Here is a 14881-nt window from a genome sequence, read left to right on the forward strand (position 1 = left end):
AAGGAAGTCTCAAAAATGAAAAACTAAGCTGCTGAATAGTTTGGTATCGCATGACTATCTCCAAAAGTTTTACTGGGTTGAGTATTCTGAAACTGCACAGCACTCATACAGGGCACTGTGGTTGTGGTCTAGAGGCTATATCTGACCACCTGGTATTTCTTGCGGGCCTCCAGGAGAGCAGACAGCAACATTTTGCAGTCTAAGTCCTTTAAAATAGAGCTGCGCACAAGGACATGACCTCCAGCCTTGTGCAGAGCGTGGCAGGTAACTTATGAAGACTACTGTTCGAAACATGTACTCTGTTTCATACATGCGGTGCAACACTACAGAAGCTACCGAGAATACTTGAACCAGGTGCATGCGAACCAAGAAATAGTTCAGTGATCTACCCACAAGTAATCTTTTTGTTTTTAGACAGAGTAACTAATGAGGATGCTTTGTGCTTTAGAATTAAACTTTGCTATTTATGTGGTTGTCAAAAGGTCATTCTGGATCACTTAGTATCTGTTTCAATATTGTGGCCCACACAATTAGTTCTGGATACAGTTGTCACCGATTACAGAGGCCATGTTTACCGGAACGAAAAACAAGTACTAGACGCGCATACTTTCACATTTTACTGAATAGCTTCTGCACAGCTCCCACAGCGTTGTGCCTCATGTATTAAACGGAGTATAGTGTCATTAAAGAGCCACAGGCAAAGACGCCTTTCACTTCAAGTCTGAAGCCCGATTCAATTAATGTAGGGGCTGCCACTGTAGCTTGAGTTTAACATTTCATGCATCTAGCTTGAGCCTTAGCCAGAATTTCACCAGTAACTGCAACAGTTTGAGAGACATTTTGAGGACAAAAAGGGCAGGGTCTGCATGGCAGCGGGTTGCGACCCATCCGCGTTCTAGGGCACAACCTTTGCAAGCAGAGGTACGTTCCTTGGTTTGATTCCCTTCGGAAGAAGAGGAGATCGAAAGAAAAAAATTGAGTGAGAGAGAGCACAAAAACAGAACAAATGAAGAGAAGACTGGGGCCGTGCGGCAGGCAAAATGCTCTCTGGTGTAGTTATACACATCCAGCAACCACTCTAGCGCAACCCCACGCACGCGCAACTCTGGCCCGAGCAAGCGTGTGTTGTTTCAAGGCACAGCCACCAGGCACAGCTGCAGACGCAAAAAAGGAGCGGGGCCCCACTGGCACCCTCCCCACCGCTGCCGCCACTCTAGTTTAGAAATACATTTACCTAACATTGTCAGCCTGGCTATACCTACAAAAGGCCTCTCGCATGTTTTGCCAATCAGCCCAGTTCTGTATTTGCTGCGGCAATGTTACTTTTGCCCACTTCTCAACTGCTGACCTAACTTTCTGCCTACTCCTCACGCGCTTTCCAGTGTCATTTTTAACAATCAGCTCTGATGTTGTGTACCGATGCATTACATGCCCTGCTCATATCCATTTTCGATTCCAAGTAAGATGTCCTCCGCATTCGATTTTACTCCGACCCACTCTGCTCTCTTCTTGTCCCTAAAGCTCAGAATTTTCCTCCGTTTCTCTCAGTAGGCGTCCTGGTTTCTGAAAAACACTGGCTGCTTAAGTGTTCGTTCCACCAGCAGTGTCGCCACAATATGAACAAAGGCCTATATAACCTGAAACATGGCTGTCAATTCTGAAAAGAGCATTTATTGTGCTATGACACTAGTGTACAAGGCTGCAACATAAGGCAGTGCCTGGCTGAAATCTTTGGCCTACAGCTATAACAGCAAAGCATGGCACTACACCATCCCTACAGGCGAGAACCTCCCTTCTCTTAATGCAACTAAATCGAATCTATTACAGGCTGAAGTTAAGCATGCTTGCAACGTTGCCTGAACATTCTGTATTCAGTCTTTCTTCAATGCTTTCACTATGAGACTCCTATCACGCTACTATTCCGAAAATGGCTGCGGCAGTCAGTGGAAGAGGGGCATTGGGGCCTGAGGGAGGTGTGAACCGTGCGCTCATTCTCAGAAAACACTTGCAGGAAGGTTTTTTTTGTAACTTTTCCCCAAGGCGAGCAACATTCTTTCTCGAGCGAGTGGGCAGAGTTGCCTTTTTCGAGGTCTTACCTTTGACCTCCAATACACAAACTTTTCCCCATGAGCGCTTTAGCTAACGCCGGCCTTTAAAGCCTCGGAGATGGGCGACACACTCTGAAGGAACGAAAGGTCAACAAGTCACACCACTGCATGACGGCAAGTCCGCGCACACACGCGGCAGAGAAAAAAAAAAAGCACACCGCCCCTGGCATAGTTTTGTCAATGAGTGTGCTACGTTAGGCACATTTATCGCCAAGCTTGGTTGGAGACTCTTCCCTTAAGTGAACAGCTGGTTCCTGTTTCGCCAAAATGTGCGTTTTTTGCAGCGTCCAAAGACTGCAGCTGTGTAAAACTGGCGAGTTAAAGGTTATTGGCCAAAATAAGCTCTAAATAACAAAAGAGCTCACTGGTATCGGTTGAAAAAAAACAAAACGGGGAAGGCCTCCACACAAGCTCAGTTGACACAATCAGAACAGGTACCATCCAAGCACACTGTAGCTGAACTGGCTAATTGGCCATCAGTTCAGCGACAGTGGCAGATGTGCACAGCTTGCAGACTTAGAAAAAAAAAAAAAACACTTGACACCTTTTGCACACTGCAAGGTGGTGGCAGGTGTCCCCATTGGGGAAAGGGGTCACCAACACTCACTGAAGTGCTGGGAAAGTGTGGGGTGTGAAACTAAGGGTTTGCAAGGGGGCAATTCTTTTGAGCAAAAAAAGGGGGTAGGGGAGGGGGGAAGGATATAAGGCGAGTTTAAAAAAAAAAAAAGGATATCGGATTATGTAGAGAGAACTGCACCAATGGGTGCAGTAGGTATGAGGGAAGTAGAGAACATAGGAAGAAAGGGAGTAGGCAGAGTAAGGAACATGATGAAAGAATGATTGGGTGAGGAGTGTGGGAATATATGGATTTAGTCAGGCAGCAGGTCAGAGAACATTTCATTGGTTTAGAAGTGCCAGAAATTAGGGAGGAAATGAACTCCAGTGGGGAGGGGGGATACAGGGGAGCAAGAAAGAGGCATGGAAAATTGAGGAGGGCAAACTGGCCGGAGAAGTAGGTAAAAAAGACGTCCATGCACACCTCGATCTTTCTGCCTTCGACAACTGTGCCGTTCAATTGCTCTCGTGCTCGGTCCGCATCCGCACTAGTTGCGAACGTGACAAAACCGAAGCCCTGCATGCAAGAAAGAACAAAAGGCAAAGAGGGGCAGCGCTCCAGACAGCAGAGGTAATGTTTTTTTTTTAAAAACTGTCCACAGGTCAAAAGATCAATCATGCACCACCACGCACGGACTGCCTGCACCCCTGCCGGGCCTTGGAAGGAAATAAAAATCCCGTACACAATGCAGCGACAAACTCGGCAACGCCTCCAGAGGGGCACACGGGCAGAGGTGGAAGGCCGACAGGTCGGAGACCTATCATGGCGTTCACCACTGCCCAGCCCCTTCTGACGACCTGCCACAGACGACAAAGCAGTGCAAGGTGCAAAGCGCTCTTGGGGTCGCAGGCTCAGGGTCGCAAGCGGTGACCTCTCACTAGAGGCTGTGCTGGTGGAAATAAGGAAGGTACAGGCAGTGATCCCACTGGCCTGTGAATTAAAGAATTAAATGATGGTAGTGAAATGAACTCTTGCGGCAATTGCAGGTTTTCTAGGACATAATACTACCCGCTCAAATAAGGTGGCAACTATATCCTGGATAGGCCAGGATACTGTAACACCATAGATAGATGCGAATGGGCAACACGCTACTAGTTTTTGCCCAAGTATTACCTCACATATCACCTAGCTGAACGTTCAAACGAGTTCTTACCATTAATGTTGACCATCATGACAAAGGCAATTAAAGCAGTGAAGGATCTTTAGAAGCCCTATTTCTGTTAAGGTAAATGCAGCAGGTGTGATGGCAACCTTGCAAGAGAACAGGTCCTCTTTTCTTACGCAAGAGCAAATGAAACAGCTTGCTGCTGTTTGCATCGCTGCACCGGAGGCCTGAAGTAAGCTCTTGAGAAACGTGAGAGGCACATGAAAGCCATGCAATCTCCGAGCACTGCAGCATCTGCAAACCGTAACTCCAGCAGACCATGAGCTGCGACCGCCACCACGCGCTATGGCGATCAAATGCAAGTCACCCAAAGGCCCGGACCGGTTTGCATGTCCTTGCGTTATTGCAGTGATTTATTTAGGCATGTTTGGTTGCGTTCCGTGCACCAAAAAGAAAATATCACACAAGAAAGTAAGAGAGAAAACAACAAGCTCAGTACAAGCAAGCTGGCAGAGCACTCTCTGCCACGTCCTTCGCTTTCACATTGCTCCCGAAATTCTTGCGAGCAGGTAGCTGGCTTAGAGCACCATTTACTCGGACTTGATCTGGTAAGTTCATGAATTTACGGTATGAATGGAAAGGCTTAATGCCCCACTTTGCTGCAGACTGGCATAACATGACGTGACAAGGTCACATTACTGTGTCATCAGTCTGTGAGAAGCGGTACTTGTACAAGGCTGAAGAAATTACTTTACAAGAAATGCATATACCTAAGAAGGATGATACATTTAAATCAGTGACTTAATAATGGGTGCATGGTAACAAAACTAGCATCTGCAATTACTACAAGATTTGCTTACTCATACATCCCATTTGTTAGGCATAATATAACAATAAACTGAATTAAGGTTTTCATTAAAGGAGCGGCATAATACGATGCAAACATTATACAGTGCTTCATAGGCCAACTCAGGATGAGACACCTGCAAAATCGACAATAAAACTACAGTAACTGTTAGGGACATGCGCAGATGACCTGCGCTGCCAGCTTGCTTAAGAGTGAACGAGCAGCTGAAGACACCTCTCCGGAGCAGACAACATGTCCACAGCTTGCAGACGGGGAGCATACACACACAACACTTCTCAGCAACAAATGTCAGTGAAAATTCTAGAGGCAACGTGATGCAAATAAAACAAACAGCGAGTGCAGAGAGGAGCATCGAGAAAAAAAGTGCGGTTACAGCGCGGTTACTAAAAAAGAGAATGGCCCTGGCATTGCTTCACCTTCTGCCATAGGTAAGGAGCAGGCAACCACAGGAGCATGCCACCCGACTCGCTTGCGGCACGCAAGTCTTCAGCTAGCTTACAATCGTATGGCGGTACATGCTTCTCAGTGGCTACGACACTTCCCATGACAAGGCCACCAGTTTCCAGTTGTAGCAGTTAAACCCAGACTGGGGTACAAGTACATCAGCAAGGCAGATTGCGAGGACCCCGTTATAATTTCTCTGACACGAAATTAAAGATGTAGAGTTCCTTTACCATTGAAGAAGTGGCTCATTCCACTACTCAATGCAACACATGAAGCTAATTGATGCAAAAGAGCTACATAACAGCCATAATTAGAAATTATTATACTGACCTATTTTATTTGTTAACGCAGCTGCCCCAACAATGAAAGTGATGGCCCCGTAGCATAAGATAAAACTTAACCATGCAGGAAATTCTACAAACACAGTTTGTATCAACGTTCAGCTTAGCAAGGCACTACCATGACTACTTAGCAGTTAAACAAACTATTATTTCGCTCCTTGCTAGAAAGTGTACTCCTCGGGACAGACATAATGGATGGTCCGAGAGAAACAGGCACGTCAACACTACATGGCAAGCCATTCAAAATACCAATACCCTGAACTTGCTGCACGAGCTCTGAACAACAAAAACACCAATGCAACTCTTTGCTTTGCTCCACCAATGAGCTACATGCTATTTTCTGTTTACTAAGGTCACCGCCGCGAAAATTTCAACGTAAGATAAATATGCACCTGTTTCAGTGCTTGTGCAGCTTCAACCACGAAGAAAATTAGGTTCTTCAGAGCCATGCAGAAAGAAACAAACCCTTTGTTCCTCAGCGAAGACAGAGTCGGACAAGGCAGAACTTAAGCCACACAAATCGGCGAACAAGACTTGGTGCAGCTATGTCTTCATTTTTAGGTTAAGGGGAGACGCGGGTCGAAAAGTCGCGTTTTTTTTCCTAATTTCACCTTTTCTGTTTTTTGTTGCTTTATCATCTTTATACATTATATTTTGACATCTGAAAATATCACAGCGAAATAAGCATCAGAAGTCAGTGAAAAACGCGTCTGAGTGAGCGGCAGTGACGCGCGGCATCACGAAATTTACACAAAACGGGCTGCTGTTCGCGTGCTCGCGGGGCCGCGAAGAGAGCTGTCCGCCATATTGCGGCCGCTGGCTCGTGTAGAGTTGTCCTTACTCTCCACGATCCCGGTTCTTGAAGTCTCGTACGTTCACGAAAAATCTAAAAAAAAAGCAACAAAAACAGTCTTTTCCCGCCGTTTCAAACCGCGCGCCACTAACGCAGGGCCGCCATTGGCTGACAGCACCCGTGTTTTCTTGCCGTAGTTCGCTTCACTGTTTTCCGGAGTTATTTTTCGCTGTTTTCGTGCGATGGCAAGCCCGAAAAAGGCCGTTGCCGACCATCGGAAATACAGAAGTAAGAACAAGTTCAGAGGGAAGCGGCGGAGGACGTACAAGAAAGCCACCGCCAACGAAAATGTCCGCGACGGGCCAGCGGCCGGTAGGCCTAACATCGACCACGGCAACGTCGACCATGGCAACTGCGACGACGAGATCAACGCTGCAGTGAATTTTGTGAGTGCATCGCAGAAAAAGATCGCGTTATTCGAAAACGACGTCAGGCCGAATGCCGATCGTGCCGAAAGCGTAGTGCTGTGCGAGTTGGGTGCATTGACGGCCGTCGTCGCAGGCGCGGCATGCCCCGTTTGTCACGAGAGTAAACTCGCAGTTCGGGCACCGAATAAAAAGCGGAAAGGCCTTTCGGCGTTTCTGGAGCTACACTGCGAGAATGCGGAGTGCTCGGAGAGCATCCTTTCGTCCGCGTACTCGTCGAAGCGGGTCGCGTCAGATGACGGCCGCGGTGCAAGCAGAAGCTACGACAGCGGGAGTTCGCGTGACGCCTTTGCCGTGAACCTGAAAGTGGTGCTTGCAGCGCGTGCCGTCGGTATCGGGCATGAGCAACTTTCACGATTTTGTGCAGTAGTTGGATTGCCAAACCCTATGCACCATAAGACCTTCCATGCTATCGGCAAAAAGATTCACAGTGCGGCAGTGAAGGCTGTCTGTGAAAACATGCAAAGGGCACGCAGCGTCACCAAAGAGGTGGCTGGTAACAGTGACGTGCCAGTCATGTTTGACGGCACATGGCAAAAAAGAGGCCACAAAAGCCACAATGGTGTGGGAACTGTAGTGTCCTTGGACACTGGTTTGTGCCTGGACTATGAAGTGCTTTCCAACTTCTGCCTGGCGTGCAGTTTGCATAACGACATGGGAGGCGATGAAGAAACATGGCAGGCGTTTCATCATCCCGTTTGTGAGAAGAATTGCGACTGTTCTTCGCATGCCATGGAGGCCGAAGCTGCAGTGCGCATTTGGCAGAGGACTGTGGACTATGAGACACCCCTGCGGTTCACCATCTTCCTAAGCGATGGAGACAGCAAGGCCTACAACGGGGTCTGTGATGCCAACGTGTACCCTGACACTCCAATTGAAAAAGAGGAGTGCACCAACCACGTGGCGAAACGTCTGGGCACCGGCCTGCGGAAGCTGCCAACGCCACTTCCACGAGGGGAGAAGCTGAAGGAGACCACCATCCAGAAGCTTCAAACTTACTTTCAGGTGGCCATTGTGAACAATCGGGGAAATGTCCACAAGATGTACACTGCCATATGGGCCTCATGTTTGCACTCGTGCTCAACAGACGGTGCTGGAAGTCACAAGTTCTGTCCTGCAGGCCCAGACTCGTGGTGCAAGCACCGACGTGCTGAGGCGCAGGGCCAGCCTGCACCGTGCCACACCCCCCTCCTGACCAAGGCCCAGGGTTTGGCAGTCCTCCCAATCTACAAGCGTCTCACAGATGCGAAGCTGCTTGCCCGGTGCCTCCACGGCAAGACACAGAACGCGGCCGAGTCCCTGAACAGCAAAATATGGCTGCTGTGTCCAAAGACCCGGTTTGCTTCCCGGACTGCTGTGGAAACAGCCACAGCCATTGCAGTCCTGTGGTTCAACCGGGGCCACGCGAGCTTTGAAAAGGTGCTGGAAGAGCTTGGGGTGCTTCCTTCGGAGGCCCTGGTTACCCTCAGCGACCGCCGAGACAGCATGCGCATGCACAAGATGAATGTGCGTCAGACCGCTGAGGCGAGGGCACACCGTCGCAGTGCAGCCAAGAGGGCCCGGGTGGAAGAGTCCTGCCGCACCAGCCGGGAAGGGAAAACCTACGGTGCTGGAGAGTTTTAGACAACTGATATTCCCTCTGGACATGTGTGTATGTGTTCAGCACAAGTTTCGTGCTACTGCGTTTTTCATTTTTGTAAATACAGACTTTCAAACTTTCAAACGCGTTTTTCTCATTTCGCAATTTTGGCCAATTTGCATTTTTTGCGGGAAGTGTTTCGGGCACTTAGAATGGTCATACGACGACGAAATTTGGCACACACATTGAGGAGAGTGCGTAGGGTGCCGATATCTACTTGAATCAGCACAACCTATCAGCTGTAAATATCTATTAATAAATTTAATGGTGGTCGAGTGGAAAAAAAAGGGTACTTTGCTACACAGATGTTTTTTTCATAGTTTCAAAGTTGGAGCACAATTTCTAGCTAGATATCGGCACTCTATGGCTAATAGGGAGCAAAAGGAGCCATTGAACAACTCTCTGCATGAACATTTAGTATGCGCGAAAGTTCCCGGAAAACTTATCAAGTTTCACCATTACTTGAAACACAACTCCCAAACTATTGCACTTATGTAAAAACTGATTACAGATTTGGAATCAGGAGGAAAAACTGCATCAGTGGTCCAATTTCTGAAGCTCTAAGTTGAATAACAAAAAAAAAGTGCTTTCGAGGAGCGTCTCCCCTTAAGTCAGCAATGCGCAGTGCGAGCATGCTCACCACCAAGCTTTTCTTCTCATCGAGACTGAGCAGAAGGTGAATCAAAGCTAGAGAAAACAAACTAAAAAAAAAGTTAACAGATACTTTGGTTTTAGAGACAGTAACATGATTAGGTTGGTGACAATAGAAAAGGGGCAAGCTAGAAAGAGAGAGAAAAAAAAAAGAGCACTCGGAGAGATCGCCTTCAGAGCAGCTCAGTGGTTTAAATGCAACACATGTCATCAATGAAGATCATTGTCAGGGTCAACAAGAGGTCAAGAACTGTCTTGTCACAAGGCCATGTCAAAGAAAAAAAAAAAGAGGAAGGAGAGAAAGGCCATAACCAACTAACATAGCAAATGCTCCTCTATGACACAAACCACCACCGTATGCCATGACAAGAAGCGCCAAATACTGGTGTCAGCAGGGAGAGAAAAAAGGGGAGGGGGAAACCAGGAAAGACAGCGAGAAGTGGGGATGTGCACACAGGAATGGTCAAACTAACGAGGTCATAACAAAATAGTTAAATGAACATGAGGAGAAAAAATAGAATAACATAATGCAGCATTAGTACTACCATGCTGGCTAATCCACCCCACAAATGACGAAATCAGCCCTTAATGCTGGCAAAGAAATTTCGGAAGCGACGCCTGTTTAAGGGGGGGCGCGGCAAGTAAAGTGCCGATTTTGGTCAAAATATGCGATTTTCTGATTTATTTTTTTTCGTAATCTTCAGACCTTCAACTTCCTTGTTCTAAAATATTACAGCGAAACGTGCGCTACAAATCCCGCAAATAGTGTTTTTGCCGTGGCTAGTCGCCGAAAAGTGCGAAAAAAAAAAGCCCCTGAAACGGTGTTGTTCACGCCACACAAACGCGCCAAGTTGTTGACCGTGGGCCGCCATTTTGGTAGCTTTGGAAAGAGGAGAAAGCCGGCTTCCCGATGGTCGCGGTCTCGTATTTCGCCGAGTGAAAATAAAAGTGCGAGGAGCAAGCAAAAAAACGAAAACGAAGAACGGCAATTGGCTGCGCGGGTCACGTGGTAGCAGGCGCGACCTCTTACTGGTCAAAGCTGCGCCGCGCACCTTGGCAACCTTGGAAGCGCGAGCGCATCTGCGGCCGCCGTGTCGAGAATCATCCGGCGTGCGCTTCGTTTTTTGCCAGTTTGCTGTTTTTGTGATAGTTCGCGTGCTTTTTTTACCAAGCTTTGTTTACATCGGTGGTCTCTTCTGAGTGCTTGCTCATACTGCGGTGCTATGTTGCCGCAAAAAAAGTTCCGGAGCGTCCACAAGTACGGCAAGCGTCGGAAAGCTTGGAACAAAGGGCAGACGACTGCGGCTGCCGTCCCAGTCGCAGTTCCGGACGGAGCATGCTCTTCAAGCGTCACGGAGCCTCTACTCAGACCCTTCGCTGATTGTTGTGAGGCCGAGAGTGTGGAAGGTGCCACATCGTCGCATGTCAGACCGCCGGATGCCGTCGACCGTGATGGACGCTCTCGCGAACCCGATTGCGGTGGCACCGCGTCGGCAGCCGTTGCAACTCCGGGCGTGCGCGCGTCGAACATTCTATCGCGAGTTTCGGCCCAGATTCCGAGCAGTGAAGAAATCGCGCAGCGGGCGCAGACAAGGCGGGATGTTTTGGATGCCGTAGCATCGAAATCCGCTTCAAAGCGGAAGCTCGAGCTTCTGAACGAAGGCTGCGACGAAAATGACGGCGGTAAGGACTCCACATTCTTCATTGTAAATAAGAAGATGCTGAACGGTCTGCTTTCGTCAGTAAAGTGCAACAAGTGCGACGAAGGGTCGATACGCCTCGAGACTACGCACTGCCTTGGACTCGCGGCGAGGATGGAACTTTTTTGTGACAATTGTGGCATAGTGAACAGTGCGTGGTCGTCCCCGAGGTGCTCCGGGCAACAAAAAACGAACCCCTTTGAGGTAAACGTGCGTGCTTTGAGGGCTGTGCAGTCACAGTTGGCAGAAAACAATCTGCCATAAATGACATTTTTTCTGCGATGGACATTTCGCATCGAGCACTGCACCACAAGTCCTACCAGAGACTGCAAAGAAAGTACAGCCACCCTGCCACCACATCAGCTGCCACCCGCATTGAAGCAGAAAGTGCACAGAAGGTGCATGACATTTACAAGGACCTAAGAGGAGTGCCAGGCAACATTGACGTCATTTACGACGGCACATGGATGACGAGGGGGCACAGAAGTCATATTGGCGTGGGCTGTGTAATCGAGCTGTACACAGGCTTGGTCTTGGACCACTGTGTCCTGTCCAACTACTGCCAAGGCTGTGCTGTTGGCCCCAAGCCTGGTGACGACAACTATGAGGAGTGGCTTGAGAAACACAAGCCACAGTGCCAAAAGAACACCGATGCTAATGCAGGCCAAATGGAAGTAGAAGCAGCTAGGATCATGTTTGAAAGATCGTTTACCAAGTACAAGCTTCGATACATCAATGTGCTCTGCGACGGTGACAGCCGTACGTACCTTGCCCTCACGCAAGACAAGGTGTATGGCTACATGGTGATTAAGAAACAGGAGTGTGTGAACCATGTGAAAAAAAGAATGGGCACTTCCTTGCGCAACCTTCTTGATGAGCACAAATCCAAAGGCCGAGGACTGAGCATGGGTGGCAAAGGCCGGCTGACGCAGGGCCTGATAAAGAAGTTGACGAATTATTATGGCTGGGCCATTAAGAGCCACCCCAACGATGTTCCTGGCATGGAGAGGGCCATCATGGCCACTTATTACCATGTAACATCCACAGACCAGGATCCACACCACGACCTGTGCCCAAGTGGGACTGACTCCTGGTGCCCGCACAATCAGGCATTGGCCAAGGGAGAGCCGCTGCCGCCTCACAAACATAAACTGCCCCCTCACGTGCGAGTGGCACTGCTGCCAATCTACAAGCGCCTCTCAAACAAAGAGCTCCTTGAAAGGTGTGCGCAGGGAAAAACCCAGAACGCTGTGGAGAGTATGAACAGCCTCATTTGGTCACTCCAGTCCAAGAGCCAGTTCGCCTCCCTTCGAAGTGTGGAAAGTGCAGTTGCAGATGCAGTCTGCCGTTTCAATGGTGGCTGCAAGAGTGCGCTGCAAGAGATCACTGCTCAACTGGGCTTCAATCCAGGAGACTGCTCTTTGCGGCGAGCAGCCGAAAAGGATGCCAAAAGGGTAAAGAGGGCTCAAAAGGCGCATTGTTCCACGACAAAGAAGCGCAAAACTGGGTTGCGCTCTACAGAGGCCAAGGCCACAGCATCTCAGGATTACTGCCCAGGAGGATTCTGAGTGTTTTAGGCATGTTGTGAACTTCCAAACAAGAGTGAACTTTCAAAGTCAGTTTTCTCAACTCTTGATTTTCGCCTATGTGCCTTCGCTAGAACATCTGTCATTTTCTAACAAAGACTGATAGAGTCGTTCCGTTTTTTGCACTAGGCTCAGGAGGCCTTTAGCAGTGCAATAAAGCTTTATCTCTCTTCTTACTCATCATTTAAAATTTTTAGAACACATTTTATAATTACTGCGATGTGTGCGCAAAACAACATCCATGTTTTGGAAATTTTATTTATGGTTACAAGAACTAGAAAAATCAACTAATAGCTTCTTTGCACAAGTTGATGCTTTGGGAACATAATAATATGAAAAAATAATTTCATTTAGCAATAATTATCTCTTTAAGTGTGAAGAGCACTAATTAGTATAATTATGCTTGTAACCCAAAAAGTACAAGAGGTATTTGAAAACGGTTTTCATATTTGGAATCCTCACAATCATCCACATACACACACCAAATTTCATCACAAACAGTACAATAATAAAAAAATTAGTTTTACTTGCCACATCCCCCCTTAACAAGTACGCCTAAACTAACTGGCACCTAACAACGTCGACCAATCGCATCCTAGGCTTGCAAGAAAGCAAGCGCACACACTGAATTGGCAAAACGCTTCTTTAACCTTTCTGAAATATACGGCTGACATTAAAGCACTCCTGCTGAATTCATCGAAATAGGTATCGCTGTTGAAGTGGCTACCATGCTGCATATTCATATGAAAAAGATCCCCGTGTATCTGAAGTGGGTGTCCCATTCATTTCTTAGTGGTCATTGATTGCTATAGGGCTTGCACAGTCAATGTGGCACAGACCAACATTTTCATTGAAAAGAAATAAATCCTAGAGGATCAAAAATGTTTAGCTTGGGCTTGACTTTCCTTGTTATTTAGTGACACAATGCATTTAAGACTAATGGTAGCAATGACAACCTTTCCCAACACATACCTTAGGCTTTGCATATGAAATAAAGTGGAAATCAGGTTTAAAGGTATCGATTTAGCACTGAAATGTTTACTTGAATATACTGTATTTTGTGCTAAGGCTTCACACCTGTGGAATCACTATGGGATATTGCACAATGCAGTTTCAGACCTTTCACTTGGTGGCTAATATTAGTCTTGAGCCACAAGATACAATAATGCTTTGACTTCTCTGCTAGTTGTCGTCCGAAATTAGGATATGAAAACAGAACTAGAAGTGTCAGGGGTGTCAAGCCATTTAAAACTGCACGAACTAAACAGCTAATCTGGGAATATTTGAGGCTCATGTGAATGGCCGAAAGGAAATGAGTTTTTCAAAATGAGCACCAATGTAGGGATATGTGTGTGTGTAGCTAACAGTCTTAATGTAAGTGTGAAAAGCAACATGCTGATGTGCAATCACCAGCACGTTATACGTGCAAGCACGCACTTACTTCATGACTGGTGTATAGCACTCACAAATATAAACATGACAATTTAGAGCAAAGTAATAAACATACTTTTGTTTATATCGTCTTCAGACCATGTCATATTGGCATGACTGTAGATAAAACACTCGCATCAGAGCCGGCATTCCCTTCAGCAGCCAAATTGTTATCAACCTTACACGGCTATCTGTAGCAGTTATGTATACAAGCCGTCATGCTAAAACATTCGATTTCGCATTTCTAACCGTAAGCACTGTATGTGGCCCAAAAGCATTTAAAACAGTACTTCAAGAACAGTACAAGTCAGCAGTGTCTAGTATCAGTTATTCAGTAAGCCCTTTCATCTATCGGTCCCAGCCTTTCTGACCGCAGTGATCTTTTTGTTCAGAAACTTAGCGACACAATTTCATTTTGACTTCACGAGTAGACTTTTAAACGCTCCCAATTTGTGAAACGCTGATGATGTCAGAACTTATACTCATTTATGCCTCAACCAGCTAACCGACACTCATTCGATGGCGCGCTAACTAATAAGACAAGCAAGGACAACACAACAAGCTTTATCATTAACCTTGCAGAGTCGAAGACGTGCCTCAGGAGAGACGCATGCAGAAACTCTACTTGTAACAGCCATACCTCCTGCACAGTGTTGAATGCACGCTTATTTTCCGTACTGTCTCAATATTTGCTTAAATAGTAAATGAATCATGCATTATGCATGCTACTGCAGCAGTCGGGATTGAATAATTGAATATCATTTTCTGCAAAATTTTGGCAACTGCAAGTTTCTGGTGCTAAAATGCAGTCGTATGCAGTATCAGAGGCAACACTCAACTTATAAAGCTTAATAGCTATTCTACAGGTGATATGCTCATACCAATATGACAGTGAATTGCAAGAGATACCTGTTTGCTTGAGCATATAGCGTTACAAACACTTTTGTACTTTCCAATTGAGCTTCACTGCTATGACTTTCTGAAGGTAGTTCAAGTGCCCCCTTTCCCATCGTTGATAACTGTACATGCATGCTGTGCGCCTCTGTATGTCTACGAATCCCCATGTTGGTGCTCATTTTGAAAAGCTCCCTCCTACCAACATGCCCGAGAGTAA

General features: G+C 47.0%; 1 protein-coding gene across 18 annotated transcripts in view; it reads right to left on the bottom strand.

Moving 5' to 3' along the window:
- LOC119179960 (RNA-binding Fox protein 1) overlaps nt 1-14881 on the bottom strand; it is a 405655-nt gene that overhangs the window by 16992 nt on the left and 373782 nt on the right. For 16 of the 18 annotated variants that reach the window (XM_075868585.1, XM_075868588.1, XM_075868586.1 and 13 more), the window contains one exon: nt 3148-3240. The exons of the other annotated variants lie outside the window; for them this stretch is intronic. In XM_075868585.1, the coding sequence (XP_075724700.1) occupies nt 3148-3240 (93 nt within the window). The remainder of the gene's footprint in view (nt 1-3147; nt 3241-14881) is intronic. 18 annotated transcript variants of the gene reach the window in all.

This window comes from Rhipicephalus microplus, chromosome 7 (genome assembly GCF_043290135.1).
Source record: "Rhipicephalus microplus isolate Deutch F79 chromosome 7, USDA_Rmic, whole genome shotgun sequence".
Classification (NCBI taxonomy): Eukaryota; Metazoa; Arthropoda; class Arachnida; order Ixodida; family Ixodidae; genus Rhipicephalus; species Rhipicephalus microplus.